This window comes from Rattus norvegicus, chromosome 6 (assembly GCF_036323735.1).
Source record: "Rattus norvegicus strain BN/NHsdMcwi chromosome 6, GRCr8, whole genome shotgun sequence".
In the NCBI taxonomy this organism is placed as follows: Eukaryota; Metazoa; Chordata; class Mammalia; order Rodentia; family Muridae; genus Rattus; species Rattus norvegicus.
Genome location: NC_086024.1, coordinates 108,713,223 through 108,729,418, shown reverse-complemented (window position 1 = coordinate 108,729,418; position 16,196 = coordinate 108,713,223). Strand labels below are relative to the sequence as shown.

General features: G+C 46.8%; 1 protein-coding gene across 10 annotated transcripts in view; it reads left to right on the top strand.

The window, feature by feature from the left end:
* Positions 1-16,196, top strand: part of Dpf3 (double PHD fingers 3) — a 278,933-nt gene that overhangs the window by 127,306 nt on the left and 135,431 nt on the right. For all 10 annotated transcript variants that reach the window (XR_010052069.1, XR_010052068.1, XM_008764749.4 and 7 more), the window contains one exon: positions 11,506-11,613. Coding sequence is in view for 8 of the 10 variants with exons in the window: in XM_008764749.4 (XP_008762971.1) it covers positions 11,506-11,613 (108 nt within the window). In the remaining 2 variants the exon portion in view is untranslated. The remainder of the gene's footprint in view (positions 1-11,505; positions 11,614-16,196) is intronic.

Genomic DNA, 16,196 nt, shown 5'->3' with positions numbered 1-16,196 from the left:
TTTGCCAGGTAGTGTCCTGATGTCCGACCGTCACCCTGCTTATGTTCATTCGCCTGCTGATGGAGGTCTGAACGTCTTTCTGGTTTCTGCCTGTTATTAAGGAGGGCTTTTGTGAACATCTGTGTTCGAGTCTTTGCATAGACGTGTGCTTTAATTCTTCTGGGGCAAACAGCTCAAACACTGACTGGCTAGATCACAAAGAAGGTGAACACACACTTAACTTTCTAGGAAATTGCCCGGCAGTTTTCCAAAGTAAAGTACAGACTATTCCCATGAGCGAAGGCTTCATTGCTTGTTCTCTCTCTAATGCTACACATTGTCAGTCAAGAAATCTGGCCATTCTGGAGGATGTATAGTGATACTAACTATAGTTTTAATTTGTGTTCCCTTAATTAATGGTGTTACTGATTATCTTTATATGTGCTTTTTTGCCATTGAAAGCAAACTGTTCTTTCCATATCCCTGTTCAACACATCTGTTCAAGAACAGATATGTTGTTCTCTTCACACTAGCAACTGTTTGATTCCCATTGTTACTCCCTGCGTGTCCACAGTTTAACTGGCCTCTGACATTCTCTTTACCTGGACAATCATCAGACGCTTCAGGTGAAGGGTCTAGTTTTCCAAGACTGCCTCATTTCATGAGCCAACTGCAAGTCCAAGGCTGTCAACTCTGTTTCTGACCTCTGAATACAAATTAGAGTTCCCATGATGCCCTTCAGATTTGGTCATTTGCTAGAATGGCTCACAGAGCTATGAGAAACAGTTTCTCTACCTGGACCTGCAGCTTACAAAGGAGCCACCTCGGCCATCTCCATCCCCTTGGCTCTTCTCTCTGCTCATCTCCATTCATTTGTAATTGTCTGACACGAAGGATCTCACAGCAACCTAGTTGGTGGGGGCCCAGATCAGTACATAGTTCAACCCTCCCTGGAGAAGCTTCCTCTTGGAGTAGATGATTGATTAACATAGAGACCCACAGCTAGGCAGTGTGCCAAAGGAGAGACTCTTCCTCTCAAGGTTCAGGGGTGCCTGTGGAGGAGATGGTGGAAAGGTTGTAAGAGCCGGAAGTGGTAGATACCTTTAAGGAAACGGCATTTCCCGGACATAACAGGGAAGATGGATATGAATACGCAGAGGCTGTGATAGCATGCGTGGGACTTGCACAAGCTCAAACCAGACCTGAAGGAGGGAGGCTGGGCACAAATTCCCACCCTCAACCAAGAAGTTATTTGAAGATAGCTGCTGGGGAATGAAAATCAGTCTTCTGCAATGCACTGAATGGGTCTGCCAGCCACATACACCCCGGGGCAGGCCCTGTATTCAGAGGGGGAAGATGACCAGTACAAATGAGGCTCCAAGGGTTCTCGGCGGCTTATTTCTTTTTCTTCTTTTTCTTTTTCTGTTTCTTTGTTTTTCCTTTTGAGACAGGGTTTCTCTGTGTAGCCCTGGCTGTCCTGGAACTCACTGTGTAGATCAGGCTGGCCTCAAACTCAGAGCTGCACTTGCCTCTGCCTCCCGAGTGCAGGGATTAAAGGTGTGCACCTCCACTGCCTGTTGTCGTCGTCGTCTTCTTCTTCTTCTTCTTCTTCTTCTTCTTCTTCTTCTTCTTCTTCTTCTTCTTCTTCTTCTTCTTCTTCTTCTTCTTCCTCCTCCTCCTCCTCCTCCTCCTCCTCCTCCTCCTCCTCCTCCTCCTCTTCCTCTTCCTCTTCCTCTTCAGAGAGAAAGAACATAAAGTTGAGTGGGTAGAGAAGGTGGGGAGGATTGGGGAAAGTTGGGGGTTGGGGAATAAGATAAAAGCATACTGTATAATATTTCCAAAGAATAAATACACAATAAAAGAGAAAACAGTTACTAAACAAATGAGCTCTGTGGGAGAGGCAAGGGGTGACAGGGGTTTGCCATCTCTAGCTGTGACAGTGTGCTCACCAGCAGGGTGCTCTTCATCCCCCTGGGTCTCTGTGGTCCCCTCGCTAGGTGTACATGGATGATTAGGACACTGATTGTTAGCGATCTGCTCAGACCCCAGTGCCTTTTCTTGTCAAGGAGGTCAGAGGTCAGAGGTCAGAGGCTGAAAGTCTAGAGGAGACTAGAAGCTCCAGCCTGATAATTGTGTGTTTGGTATCCCTGGCGACACTCCCAATCTGAGGCTAGACAGAAGAAGCCTCCAATCAGTGGCGATCTTATTAGTAGTACACAGAAGGACCCTTAGGGAATCAGAGAAGGGGGGACTAAAGATACTGTGTTTCTTATTATATTTCCCACTATCGCAGGGTCAATCTGCTCATCTGCTCCTTGCTAAGATGTTCAACATTTTTGTCCATTTAAAGATTGTTGGATTTGGGTGCTTATATAGTAAGTCTCTCTCTCTCTCTCTCTCTCTCTCTCTCTCTCTCTCTCTCTCTCTCTCTCTCACACACACACACACACACACACACCCAAATGCTTTTTCTCAATCTCTGATTTATATTTTTGTTGCCTTAACAGCCTCTTTCAACAAGCAGAACAGTTAAATATTTTTGTGAAACCCAATTTATCACTTTTGTTCTCTTATGAATTGGGCTTTTGGCAGTACTTGGGAAATTACTGCCTAAATGGTACAGGTTTTTCCCAGAATTTATAATTTTAGATTTTATTTTGGTGCTATAATTTGTACAGTGCAAAGTATGAGCTAGTTTATTTTTGCAGATGTTTCCTTCAGTATAATTTGTTGAGAAGACTAGCCGTTTTTTGATTTCCTTTGTATTTTTATCAAAGGTGAGCTGTCCACACATCTGTGGTCCCCCTCCGGACTCTGGGTTCTGCTCCATTGTTCTTTGTGGTTACTCATTATGTAGTTTGCTAACACACCTTAAAGCAAGGTGGTGGTGCACTGAGTGTGTGTTGCACACGTTATAATCCCAGTACTCAGAGGCAGATGCACGCACATCTCTATGAGATTGAGGTCAGCCTGGTTTAAGTATCAAGTTCTGGGCCAGCCAGGGCTACATAGTGAGAGTTTGTCTTTAAAAAAAAGAGTTGCTATATTTCTCTAAATTTTTTCTCAGTTACTTTTTTCTATCCCAGGCCCTCTGCATCCCTGTTTGGATTTTGCTGTCTGTTAATTTCTACGAATCTACACCTGGGACAGTGGACACTTCACTGCGGAGTCCGAGGAGTCCTCTAAGCACATCTTCCCGCGTGTTGTTTAAGTTTACTACTGGTGATTGTAGTTGTTTCGTGGAAACTCTTTGTGCAGACTGAGGAGCAATCTCTATAGCCCCTGAGAGTTTTAAAAATGTAATGGATTTGGTATTTTTAAAATGCCTGTGGAGTCTCTCTTACTCTCCTGCTTCTCTCTTGATCTTGCCTTCTTGTCCCCACTCTCTCCCCATTCCCCAACACCCCTCTCTCCACGTGCTCATGGCTGGCCTCTACTCTTCTCTCTCTCTCTCTCTCTCTCTCTCTCTTTCTCTCTCTCTCTCTCTCTCCCTCCCTCCCTCCCTCCCTCCCCCTCCCTCTCTCTCTCTCCCTCCCTCTCTCTCTCCCCCCTCTGCCTTTCTCTGCCCCCCTACTACCCTCTCAACTTCCCTCCCATGTCCTGAATAAACAATTACACACACACACACACACACCTATTGAAATTGTTTGTTTGTGTGTGTGTGTGTGTGTGTGTGTGTGTGTAGCTTGTTAACATGGCGAGTTGTGTAGCTTGGTTTTGAACATCCCACTAACGCTGCCCTCCTGGATCAGCGTTACTTCCTGATGTATTTCCTGGCTGTGTTACTGGCTTCGTGTCACTAAGGTTTTATTTGTATTTTCTCTCTATTTGAAGAGATGTTGTCCTATGGCTGTTGTGTGATGCTGTGTCTTGGTTGGGTACCAAAGGATACTTCATGTAAGGAGTCTGGGAAGATTTTTTTCCCCTTCCAAATTTCTGGAAGACTTTATCTACAGAATTGGTATTGTTTCCATAAATGTTGCATAGCATTTACCAGTGAACCCATTTGAACCTGGTAATTTCCTCCGAATGTTTTCGAACTATAAATTTAATCTCATAAGCAGACATCGGGCTATTCAGGTTGTCAGTTTCGTCGTGGGTAAGCTTTGTAGTTTGTCTGTTTGAATAAGCTACTTAAATTAGTTGTACATCATTGCTCACAGGGCCCTGCGGGATGGCTCAGCATACCAGGGCCTGTGCTGCTGAGTCAAACAATCTGTCCTGGAATTCTATCCTGGGATCCATGTGGTGGGAGGAAAGAAATAACTCTGCATGTTGTCCTCTGACCTCCATACATGAGCCATGCCACAAATATGCACACACACTTGTGTGTGCACACACGCATTATCTAGAAACAAACAACCAGAAAAAGTTACTCAGAATATTATTGGATTTTTAATACATGTAGAATTTGTAGCAGTATTTTCGTATGGTAATTTTATTTTCCTTTTTACTTCTGACTAGAGGCTTTTAATTTTTAAAAAAAATAGCTTTTGGTAGAATTAACTCTCTTGTTTCCTCTCTCTCATTTTTTTTTTTTTTAATTTTAATTTCACAACAATCTCATGTAACCCAGGCTGGCTTTGAACTCATTATCTAGCCAAGGATAATCTTGTACTTTGGATCCTTCTGCCTTTACTTCCCAAGGGCTAGGATTATCAGTCTGCTCTGCCATGCCTGGATTTATGCTTTACTGAGAACTGAATCCAGGGTTTCCTGTACACCAAGCAGACACTCTACCAAGTGAACCACAATCCTAGTGCCCCTTATTCTCTGCTTTGAAGATAGGGTTTTTATTTATTCCATAGTTGAGTCTGGCCTTGAACTCCGAACGAAGCCTCTGGGCCTCTCCCTCCCTGGGCTGGATTAGTGCTGGGGTTATAGCAGAGCCACCGTACCCCTTTAAACAAATCCTTTGCATGTGTATCTTGTTTGTTTAAGCGAGTCCCTGTAGAAGGACAAGTGCTAAGCTACAGTGAATATACATGTTCACATTTTGGGGTTCTTGGAAATGGGGTTAGTAGGCCAAAGGGGGGATAGTGTTCTATACCCCTGCATCTATTTCAGCAGTGTAGTATTCATGCCTGAGTGAGAGCAAGAGACTCTGAAGCAGAGGCTGTGGTCGGGGCGCACTTGTCAGGGACGTTGTAGAGGTGATTCTTGTCCCAGACAGCGGTCAGACCTGTGATTCTTAAGGGTTCATTGTTATCTTCTTTTTCTTTATTCCTTTCCTTTCATTTTTCCCTTACTTCCTCCTTCCCTCCCTCCCTTCCTTCTTTTATCGATAGGATCTCACTATGTAGCCTTGGCTGGCCTAGAACTCACTATGTAGACAGGCTGGCCTGGGTTGAACCCATAGAAATCTTCCCACCTCTGCCTCCTGAGTGCTGGAACTAACTAGCTACCATACCTGGCATAATATCATTTTAAACAAATTCTCATGAGTGTTCATAGTGGGTCCTGGTGGATTTCTGCTTCTTCATGTGTCTCAGAGCCTTGTTACAGTGTATGTGTCTATGTCACTGCTGGGCACGTTCTCTGAACAGTTAGAGTTGGCAGTGTTGATGGAGGTGATAGACAAATGGACTCCACAGGAAGTGGATCGGTGGGCATGGGCACAAGGACTGGGGCTCTTTTCCTCATGGTCTTGGGTGCTGTTTTCCTACAGGGTAGAACGTCAATCCTGCTGTTTCTGGGCAATGGGTGACCCATTGCGATTTGAGTAGGGAGGAGTGGATAGATGTTTTATGCCTCTGCTATGAGTGAGACTTCATGGGGAGCTGAGTGATTAGAGCTGGTTACAAAGTCACCCTTAGCCTCCTGATTCAGCCTTTAAATGTCTCGTGGAGTTTCTGCCCCAAAGGGAAAGCTTGGTGAATGTCAGCATCTATTGCTGTGCCTGCTTTAAGGGTGATAGGGGTAAGGGTTGGAAACCCGTGGACCAGAAGAAGCAGGCCACATTTCCATGTTGAGAAAGCCAGGGTAGTCATGGCACAAGAGACTTAGAATCTTAGAAAGGGCAGGCTGGAGGGATGTCCATAATGATATGAACTGAGTCCTGAAGTGCAGCGCCAGTTGCCCAGACTCTCATCATTTAGGGAAGGGTCAGGAATGAATGCTTCATGCATGGCCTTGCAAGCAGGGCAGATTTGAGCTAAGCTGAGCGGGTGGGTGGGGCTCCAGGGACACATCCCTGGTGTACTTAGGCAACACTCTTGTCCACTCTTCAAGCCCTGCCTGGGGCTTGTGCTCATCACTCCAGGCCTGTGAGGATGTTTTTCAAGCAGAGGTGTAGACAGAGCCCAGGCGACATGAGGAAGAGTTATCTGTGCGAAATTTCTTTTTTTTTTTTTTAAAGATTTATTTATTTATTTTGTATACAAGTACACTGTAGCTGTTTCCAGACACACCAGAAGAGGGCATCGGATCCCATTACAGATGGCCGTGAGCCACCACGTGGCCGCTGGGATTTGAACTCAGGACCTCTGGACGAGCAGTCGGCGCTCCCAACCACTGAGCCATCTCTCCAGCCCCTGTGCGAAATTTCTTATGCAGGCATTTTCCTCACTCTAACCGCCTTGGCATGTCTCTGATTCTAGTTCAGATTTAATAGTTCAAGAACTACTCAATGCTCAGTCTTGGTGCAGAATTTCCAATGCTTGTCATTATCTGTCTGTCAATGTGAAGGCCATTAATGACCCATTGTGGTGACCTACAATGGGAGCGGGATGTGGAGGAGCTCTTTAGATGGGACTGATATCTGTGAGGAGAGCCTGGTGAGTGCCCGTCCCATTTTTTTCTGGCTTGGTGAGGCTGTGGACGGGTGATGAATGGCATTTGGGTCCCTCATCTGCGGTCTCTGATCCTGTTACCCGGAGCCAAGCGGATGCTCCTGACTCCTTCCTATGCTCCCTCCCGTTCCTCTCTGACTCCCTCGGCTTCTTAGATGGTTCAACATGAGTGAGTGTATGGGATGGAGCGTTGGGGATGGAGAAGATTCCTGGTGATGTTGGGAAAGGAGCTGAACAAATGGGCCCAGGTTCTGGAAGGTGAAATTGGATCCAAAATGAAGGCAGGTTAGCACAGGTGTTGGCTAACACACGATCCTGTGAATGTGTGAGCTTTCTTTCCAGCATGGGGAAGACTGGGTTATAGCTACTCAGTGCCCGGCCTTGGTGAAGAATCTTCAACTCTTGTCATTATCTGTCTGTCAATGTGAAGGCCATTAGTGACACCCTGTGGTGACATGGCCTTTGTTCTCCACCTTCAGGATGCTGCTGAAGAACTTTCCCTTCAGTGGACTTGAACTTCCACTGTTTGAATCTGGCTGGAGCAAGAGGGAATCTCTCAGTCCTTTTCTGCTGCACTTTCTTCTGCTTCCATAGTCCCATAGTACCGTTCCTATGTCACTTTGTCCCAGTCCTTCCTGGCTCAGGCATTGTCCGAGATAGTCAGACTCACCTGCAAACTAGAACCTCGGTCAAAGCGAGGTATCTGTGTGTAATCTGCTGACCGCTTAAACATCAGGCTCACCGCGGCAGTTTTCCATGGAACCAGTTCTCCCAGCAAGCATGCAAATTCCTGTATGATTGCTCCAGTCGCCCCTGTGCTTTCACAAAGACAGAGTGTGGGAACCGGAGCTGTAGCTCTGTAGTTTTTACAGGGCTGTGACTTGGTGGGGACGGTAGCTGTGGCTTTGGTTGCCAGGGATGATCGGTCCCCATCTTGCCGCCTGCCTCCTCCTTCCTCTTCTTTAAACCCACTCCTAACCCTTGGCTGGGTCCTCTAGGCTGGTTTCCCTGACGGTGGCTGCTGCTCCCTCCTTTTCTTCCTCCTCCTCCTCCCTCTGTCTTTCCCCCACACAGGTCTTTGAGTTATGTGCCTCCTGTTCTCATGAGATAAACAACACCAGTCTCACCGGGCTCTGCTCTTTCCTCCATAACTGCAACTTGCAGGGAGGGATGTGTTGGTCCTAGAAGGGGGACCTGGTGCCTGTCAGCTTGTCAGGAAGCACGAGGAACCAAGGGTAAAGAGCCCTAGGGGAGTGATTTGGGGCCCATTTACTGGAGACAAGGTGGATTCAAAGCAAAATTAAAAGGGAAGCATGCTTCCTTCCGGTGGCTGAAGAGTGGAACAATGGTATGGGCAAGGTTGTCACATGGGCACAGGGTCCAAGACCCATCACACAAGACTGGCTTGTGATGGTCAGCAGCTGCCACATGTCCAGCCTTCATAGTCACAGAGAGAGTCTTCTCCAACATCAGTTAATTTCTACTTAATTTCCACCATATTCCCCTGAGGCAGGCATATTTGGTGACTTGTCCTTACAGGAGGGAGGCAGCCTCTGACAGGGGTTGTGGTGTTTTCTAACATTCATGCATGGTAAGTTCTGCAGACCTCAGGGCTTCTCCAAGTTAGAAAGTAAAGCCAACCTGTCTTCTGGACATCCATACTGTTGCCAACTTCAGCTACCAGGAGAGCAGACGGACAGCTAATGGCTTCCTTGCTACCCAGGAGAGTGGACGGACAACTAATGGCTTCCTTGCCATTAACCTGCAGGGCAGTGGAGCATGTGGTACCCAGACATGTGGACATTTTCAAATTTTGGCTCCTTAACCCCTTTGAGAGTGCTGGTCAGGACCAACTTCTTCATTTACCAGCCTTGGTTCAAGTTGGAAATTCCAGGGATCAGCAGGGGACAGGGCAAGAAGAGACCTCATGGCACAGAGATGGCCACATGTAAGTTGGTGGGCTCAACACTGAGTCCAGAGCCCACCTTCCGGAGTCTTTTCTGGATGGCTTCCCAAACGAGAACTTTTCTTTCCTTGTGGTTCTGGGAACTGAACTAGGGTGCTGTATGTGCTAGGTAAAGTCTCTATCACTCAGCCATATCCCAGCCCTTCTTGAATGGTTTGTGTCTGGGTGACTGAATATCCTGGAGCCAGAACCATCAGGGCCAGTGGTTATTTCCTTCTTGTATTTCTGAGGCTTGTTTAATTCCGGTTGAGTTTATATGATTATTTCTAGATGTGCTTTGCCAAGTATGGCATGCTAGGTACAGAGGACACTAGCGGGGGTGTGATTCCTGCCACCCTGGCTCTTTCAAAACCAGTGGGGGAGACACTAATATGCAGGCAACTGATTAAATTACCTTGGGGGAAATACAAGGAATTAGGATCCTTCAGGGAAGGCCATTAAACCAGTCTTAGGACATCAGAGAACACAGGCAAGCACCTAGTAGATGCTATTCAGGCCTCCAGAGGGTCACAGTAAGCATTAAAACAATCTATAAAGTTCCTAAAAGAACAGTTGTTCCATTTTCTCAAAGGCCTGCTCCCTTCAGATCAGAGGTCTGGTATGAATTTTGGGCTCTGGAAATTCTGTGTTTTCCAGGAGTTTGCGGTTTCAGCTGATTACAGAGTCACTAGCCCATCATGAGTGGTGACCACTGGGGCTTGTTTTGTGATACAGAGGAGTGGGCCAGTCCCTGGATCCTTGCTACAATCCCGGGGGACCTTCCCCAGAAGTTGCTTGAATATAGGAATGACAGGACCAGAGATGACATCTTCCTCAAGTGGGTCACAACAGGAACACGGAGCTATTTCTGGGGACACTTTCTGTCAGGGAGAAGTCACAGCTGTCCCCTTTCTCCCTGGCCAGGGAGCTCTAGGCCACTTACTTGGTTCCTTTAGCCTTCTAGCCACCAGGCGCAGGCTGATCTTTAGGCCTTCCAACTCCAACCTTAATATTTCCTGAGAATCAATGGGTTGGCGATGCAAATCTCCAGTCTATTACCATCCTGTAAGCCATGGGAGGGAGCAGCTGCATCACTAAAGTGGTACCTAGCATGCGAATCTACGGGAGAAGTCTGGGTTCTTTACTATCGGTATGGCTGCCTCTGCTTTGGACCTTACACAGCAAATGAGTAAAGATGATAAGTGAGTCTGTGGAAACTGTTCTCCCACTTTTATTCTGTGGTGCTGGTGGTAGTGTGTGTGTGTGTGTGTGTGTGTGTGTGTGTGTGTGTGTTTATATGTATGCATGTGTATGTGTACAGGTGTGATTACTCATGCATACATGTAGAAGTCAGAGATTGACTTACGGTATTTTTCTCATCCCTCTTCATCTTGTTTTTTTGAGACAGACCTGCTCAATGAACCTAGAACTTGATGTTTGGGCTGCACTGGCTGGCAGCAAGCCCCTGGGATTCACTTCTCCCCCTTAGCACTTGGAATTAGAGACATGTGCCTTCTAGTGCTGGGAATTGAGCTCAGGTCCTCATACTAGTGTAGCAAGTGTCCTACCCACTGAGCCACCTTCTTCCCCTCCCCGTGTGTGTGTGTGTGTGTGTGTGTGTGTGTGTGTGTGTGATATTTTATGTGCACATGTGTGTGCAGGGTGCTTTGCATAGAAATTGAGCTGGTGGTGTTAGAAGCCACAAGTAGATAGGAACTGCTTTAGGGAGACAGCGCTTGCTAACATCCCAAGGACTTCTAAACTAAAGTTCATCCTACGGACTTCTGGATTTCTTGTGTGAGGCCTGGCATGTGGGCCAGGAGCACAGAGCAGCAAGTGGGTGTCCAGGGCAGGCCGTGCATCTGCCAGTTGGCCCAGGTTGTCTGCTGGCCTCTGTGAATGGATGCTATAAGAAGATCGGATCATTTGATGCTGTGTCTCTGAAATGCTTTTAGCTGAGGCTATCTCTCAAGTAGGCTCACTGACTTCTGCTGTTCCTCTTTGAAGGGAGCCTGCTTAATCTGGCCCTGGACAGAGGGACAGTCACTGCAGGGTCCCTGCCTTACAAACCTGGTGGTAAGGTGGACTCTGGATGAGCCCATCTTGGGTCCTCAGGTCCTCAGGCCTCTGCAGACCAGATCGCATGTTTTGGCTCAGGTTGGTTGTTGTAGGGGCGTTTATTGTAAGTTGCATCCCTGTTTCCAGAAATAACGACTCCCAAAGCTTTATTATATAAATAAATGTTGAGGCAAATAGCTTTGGCTCGTTCTCCAACCAGCTCATATCTCAATATCCCATTCATTCTAATTTAAGTCCCGCCACGTGGTTGGTTACCTCTGCTCGGCTTCCATGAGTCTGGCCTCCGCCTTGTGCCAGGGCAAATCCTCCTGGGCTTGGGCCTATCCCAGAATTCCTTCTGCCTACCAGATGTCCCACCTTCTATTCTACCCTTTTGTATAGGCCATAGGTTTTTTTAATTTTTATTTTAATTAATTAATTTATTTTTATTGATGGGTGATGTATCCATATAGTACACAAGATTTTCTCTCTAGGCGGCTGTTCTGTCTGGCAATGGGCCTGCTGAAAAGTGTGATGGTGTAGACACTAGAGGTCACAATAAACATGCCTTGGCTCTGCCGTGGTCCTGTGACCCAGCGGGGGGGACATTAGCAAGCTCCTTCACCTCTCTGTGCTCTGGCTGTCGCTCACTGTGGATGACAAAGTTGGCAGAGGAAGCTGTGATGTCCGTTCTGGTCTGTAGCCTTTTATCTCTTCATGTGTCATCCACAGGCCTTGCCCCGGGCCAGCTGTATACTTACCCCGCCCGCTGCTGGCGTAAGAAGCGACGATTGCACCCCCCAGAGGACCCAAAGCTGCGACTCCTGGAGATAAAACCGGGTGAGTGCCCTGTGTCTGCAGAGTGAGTTTCTTGGCCCATGGCTGCTGCACCTCCACCCATAGAAGGGTGCTTGTCAAGTATGTGCGAGGTCTTGAGTGCAACCCCTCTACTATGAGAAAAAGTAAAACAAAATAATAAAAGAAGCGAAAACCCCTCAATGGGGTGAGGTTCTGGCTGAAGAACGGTGCCCATGTGGTACACAGAAATGTGCATGTGCTCACTGTGTGTGTAAGTATTTCCTGTTGACGTCCAAACATCTCTGGGCTTTGAGTGTGTGTACCATTGTCACCCTTGAGAAACAAAGCTAGCAGTAGCAAGGGCCAGGCCTCAGTCATCCCCCTCCTTCCCAGAGCCCAATACAAAGTTTGGTTCAGGCCCTCCCTTCCTTGTAGCATCAATAAAGACACCTTGACCCAGGTATGCTTTCTCTAAGAATCAGGGAACTACGTCACACACTCCCATGTGACTCTTTGGAATGAAAAGGCTATCTCTAAAGGCTAAATCTAGGCCTTTCTTTGGGGTTGTGGGAGTCAGGCTGTAAAACGCACCTCCGGGGTGCAGGCTTATTTACCTTGACTCATCTGTAACTTCAGACACTTGGCTGTCTGTCTTCACATCCATTTCTGGGTTGCAAAACAGGACAGAGCCAAGGCAAATGTCATCTCACCTCAGACCCCTGCTCAGTATGTGGGGTCCTTAGTTCTCGTGGAACCCCTTAATGTTCAGATGGTTTCTTCTGTTTTGGACTCCACCCAGTGAATGGGTAAAAATGACAAGTGAAATGTCAAGTGAGTGGCTGGCTTTTTAGCCACAGAACTGTCCTCATCGTGATCAGGGCCGGGGGCCAGCACAGTACTGTCATCCCAGCATGCTCCAGTCCAGGGTTGATGGGAGCTCTTTGGCATTTTTGCTCTGTGCTTGTATTTTCTGTTTGAATGACAGTGTGTGTTTGGCACTTTTCCATGTCTCCTTTGTTCTAGCCACACTTCAGGTACCTAATGTGTGGCTAATGGAGGTGTATCGGTCAGTGTGGTTCTAGGTCCACACAGAAGATTTGACCCCCCAAGCAGCAACAGCAACAGTAATGGTGGCATCTGGACTCAACATGGGCTTGAGTCCAGCTGGGCAATGTAGTAAGTTCTAGGTCAGGCTGGGCTATATGGGACCCTTTCTAAACAAACAAACAAACAAACAAACAAACAAACAAACAAACCAACCCAAACCAGCAACAACAATGAAAAAATGCATTGGCTGCATGGTACACACCTTTAATTTCAGCACTCTGGAGGCAGTCAGGTGGATCTCTGTGAGTTCAAGGCCAACCTGATCCACATAGCAAGTTCTAGGACAGCCAGGGATACACTGTGAAATCCTCTCTAAGAAGTAAAAAAGAAATGAAAGAAAAAGCATAATAGTCCATGGGTGTCAGTAAAATCAAATACTTCTAGCATAAAAGACCTGGAGGCATCACTAACTCTGTTCCCTTCTTTATCACAGCCCAGCCAGGTTAAGGAATTTGTTCAAAATCACACAGGAATTCCTATGGGCCTGGCCTGGAACCCAATCTTTTAAAAAAAGATTTATTTATTTCATGTATGTGGGTACACTGTTGCTGTCTTCAGACACACCAGAAGAGAGCATCAGATGCCCATTACAGATGGTTGTGAGCCACCAAGTGGTTGCTGGGATTTGAACTCAGGACCTCTGGAAGAACAGTCAGTGCTCTTAAGCACTGAGCCATCTCTCCAGCCCGGAACCCAAATTTATTGAGTTCAGGAAGTGTTTGCTGCTACATGTTGCAGATAGGCCTCTTTAGACATTTACTTTATGCTCATAAAATTAATATATGTATTAAATATTCAAATACACCAAGAGATAGTTTCAATTCCTTCAGTTGTAAGTGTTATAAGCTCAGACCTAATTAGCCTATACCAAACATGGGAAATGGAACACAGAAGAGTAAATCCTGGGTGCCCAGAACTGTCGTGGGGCTGGATGTATTGGGGAGTGTGCAACATGCTCTTTTAATGGAGAGGTCCCGGACTCAGCACCTAGCAGAATAGTCCCCTTCCCCAGCTGTGGCAGAGAAGCCCTGGGGAGGACTGAATAGCTGACTGTGTTCATGTCTGCCCCACAAATTCTCGCCATCCAGGGGTCTGAGTCACCAACTTCCTCAGCAGTGGCTTCTGATTAGCATAGTGCTTGGCATAGCCCTTTCCAAAGCTTCCCCACTCAGCAGACACCTGCTCCTACCCGGAGCTGGGGCTTAGGGAGGGCATGGAAGGGAACAGTGCTTTAAGCTTATTTCATAGGTGAGGGCAATCAGCTTGCAGATAGAGTCAAGGGTGCTTTCTGTGGATCAAGTGTCCAAGGAGTCCTGGACCACTGCTCATGGGACTGAGGCAAAAGGGGTTTTGGGGGGTTTGATCTGTCTCTCTATAGATACTCACACTAGGTAACTGGCCTCCCAGCATCTGCTTCCTGTCAGTGGCTGAGTGGGAGCAGCTATGTTCATAGGTGCTGGAGACCCGCCTCCATCCTTCGCCCACCATGATGGCTGAGGGAGAAGGCAGGGCTGCTGGTTTTTGGTACCTGTTCCCTTCAACACACAGTGGCTCTATCTGAGACTCCTGGAAAGACTTCTAGAGTCTCTGCCTCAATCATGAGGCAGAAGTGTCTGTACCAACTTCAGGGAGAAAGGCCCAGACCAATGATGCTCAGGGTTCTAGAGCAGGATCTGTTATGGAGAGAGCAGTCATGGCTCTGTGAGTGTGGACTCTGACAGATGTCCTTATCCCCCAGTGGCTGCCGCTGCAATGTCTTGGGAGGCCTGTTCTCCCAGTCAGGGCTCAGGTGCTGGTGACATAGTAAACAGCCAAGGCTGGGAATCAGGAACTTTAAAGCCATACGTGTTTCTCAGAGACACTTCGGAAAAATGAGACCTACTACGAAACCCATGAAACCTGACAGCCAAACCTGCAAGCCTTTGGCCAAGTGCTAGTTATTTGCCAGCCTGATCTGAGTCTGTACTGCCTGGTGCTCAGAGTATCTCTGCAAGTGGTGAGAAAAGATGCCTAGGAGTAGCCTTGGCCCTGCCTCATTAGCCTTACCCTGGCTCCTGGAAGCAGCCGGGATGGATACCATCAAAGCAGCACGCTGTGATCTTCCTGGAGACGATACAGGATGTGTGTGTGTGTTGGTGTATGTGTGTGTGTGTTGGTGTATGTGTGTGTGTGTCTGTGTGTGTGTCTGTGTGTGTGTGTTGGTGTATGTGTGTGTGTGTCTGTGTGTGTGTCGGTGTATGTGTGTGTGTGTCTGTGTGTGTGTGTGTGCGCGCATGCGTGCGCGTATGTGTGTGTTTTATGTGTATGAGTGTACACGGGAGTCTGTGTTTGTGTGATTGTTCATCTATACAGAAGCCAGAGGATTGGATGCCAATCTCCAGGAACTATCCCCCTTGTCTCCCTTGGCCTTGAGTTGCTAGTTCGGCTGGTCTGGCTGCCTAGCGAGCTATGAGAATTCTTTCTCTGCCTCGTCAGTGTTGGGATTACACGGACATGAAATTGTGCCTAGCTTTTAGATTTTATTTATTTTTAAATATAGATTCTGGGGATCAAACCCAGGTCCTTGTGCTTGCATGCAAGCTCTTTAATGACTGAGCCATCTCCTCATTCTAACACACGAGTCAAAGTTTCAAGAATATACCTTCAACGTGGGCCTCAGTGAGCACACAGGCCCCTTTGGGCAAAAGTAGTAGGTCACACTGTCTCTGGTTGGATTCCCACAAAAGGATGCCATGTTTGGTGAGTAGGGAATGCAGCCCCTCTCCTGTGCCCTCATGGGGGTGGTGGTACAGCCTGCTTACCTCTTAGTGTCTCTGCCTTCATCATTATAAGATGCAGTTTCTACTTAAGGGACCTCTTTCTGGGAGTATGTCCTCTCTAAACAGATTTGGATAATATTTTTAAATGGTAATTTCTTAATTTTATTCCATTTGATTTGGGCTCTAAGAGAGCTCAGAGTTTTGATTAATATCACTGAGTGTGACTCAGAGGGGAATCACTGATGGAGTCTCTGGAGAACTTGCTATAAATTCCTATTAGGTCAGCTCTGTGTGTGTGTATGTGCATGTTTATGTGTGTGTACATGCATATGCATGTATGTGTATGTGTATAAATGTATGTGTACATGTATGTGAGTGCACATGTGTGTACATGTTCATGTGTGTATATGTATGTATGTATACATGTATGTGCACATGTATATGTGTATGTTTATTTATGTATATGTGTGTATGTATAAGTGTGTATTGTTGATATGTATGTGTATATATGTGTGAGCATGTGTATATGTGTGAAAAATGTGTGTATGTGTACATATATGTGTATGCACATCTATGCATATGTGTTTGTTTGTTGTGTTTGTGTGTGTATGTGCACGCATGGGCCTGCCACGGTGAGGAAAACAGAGCGGGACAAGGAGGGATATGGTCTCTTCTGTCTATGACAGTGGAGGGAAGTCTTAGTAGCCCCTTTAGTATTTAAAAAGTACTGGCTCAGAGCTGAGAAGATAACTCAATAAG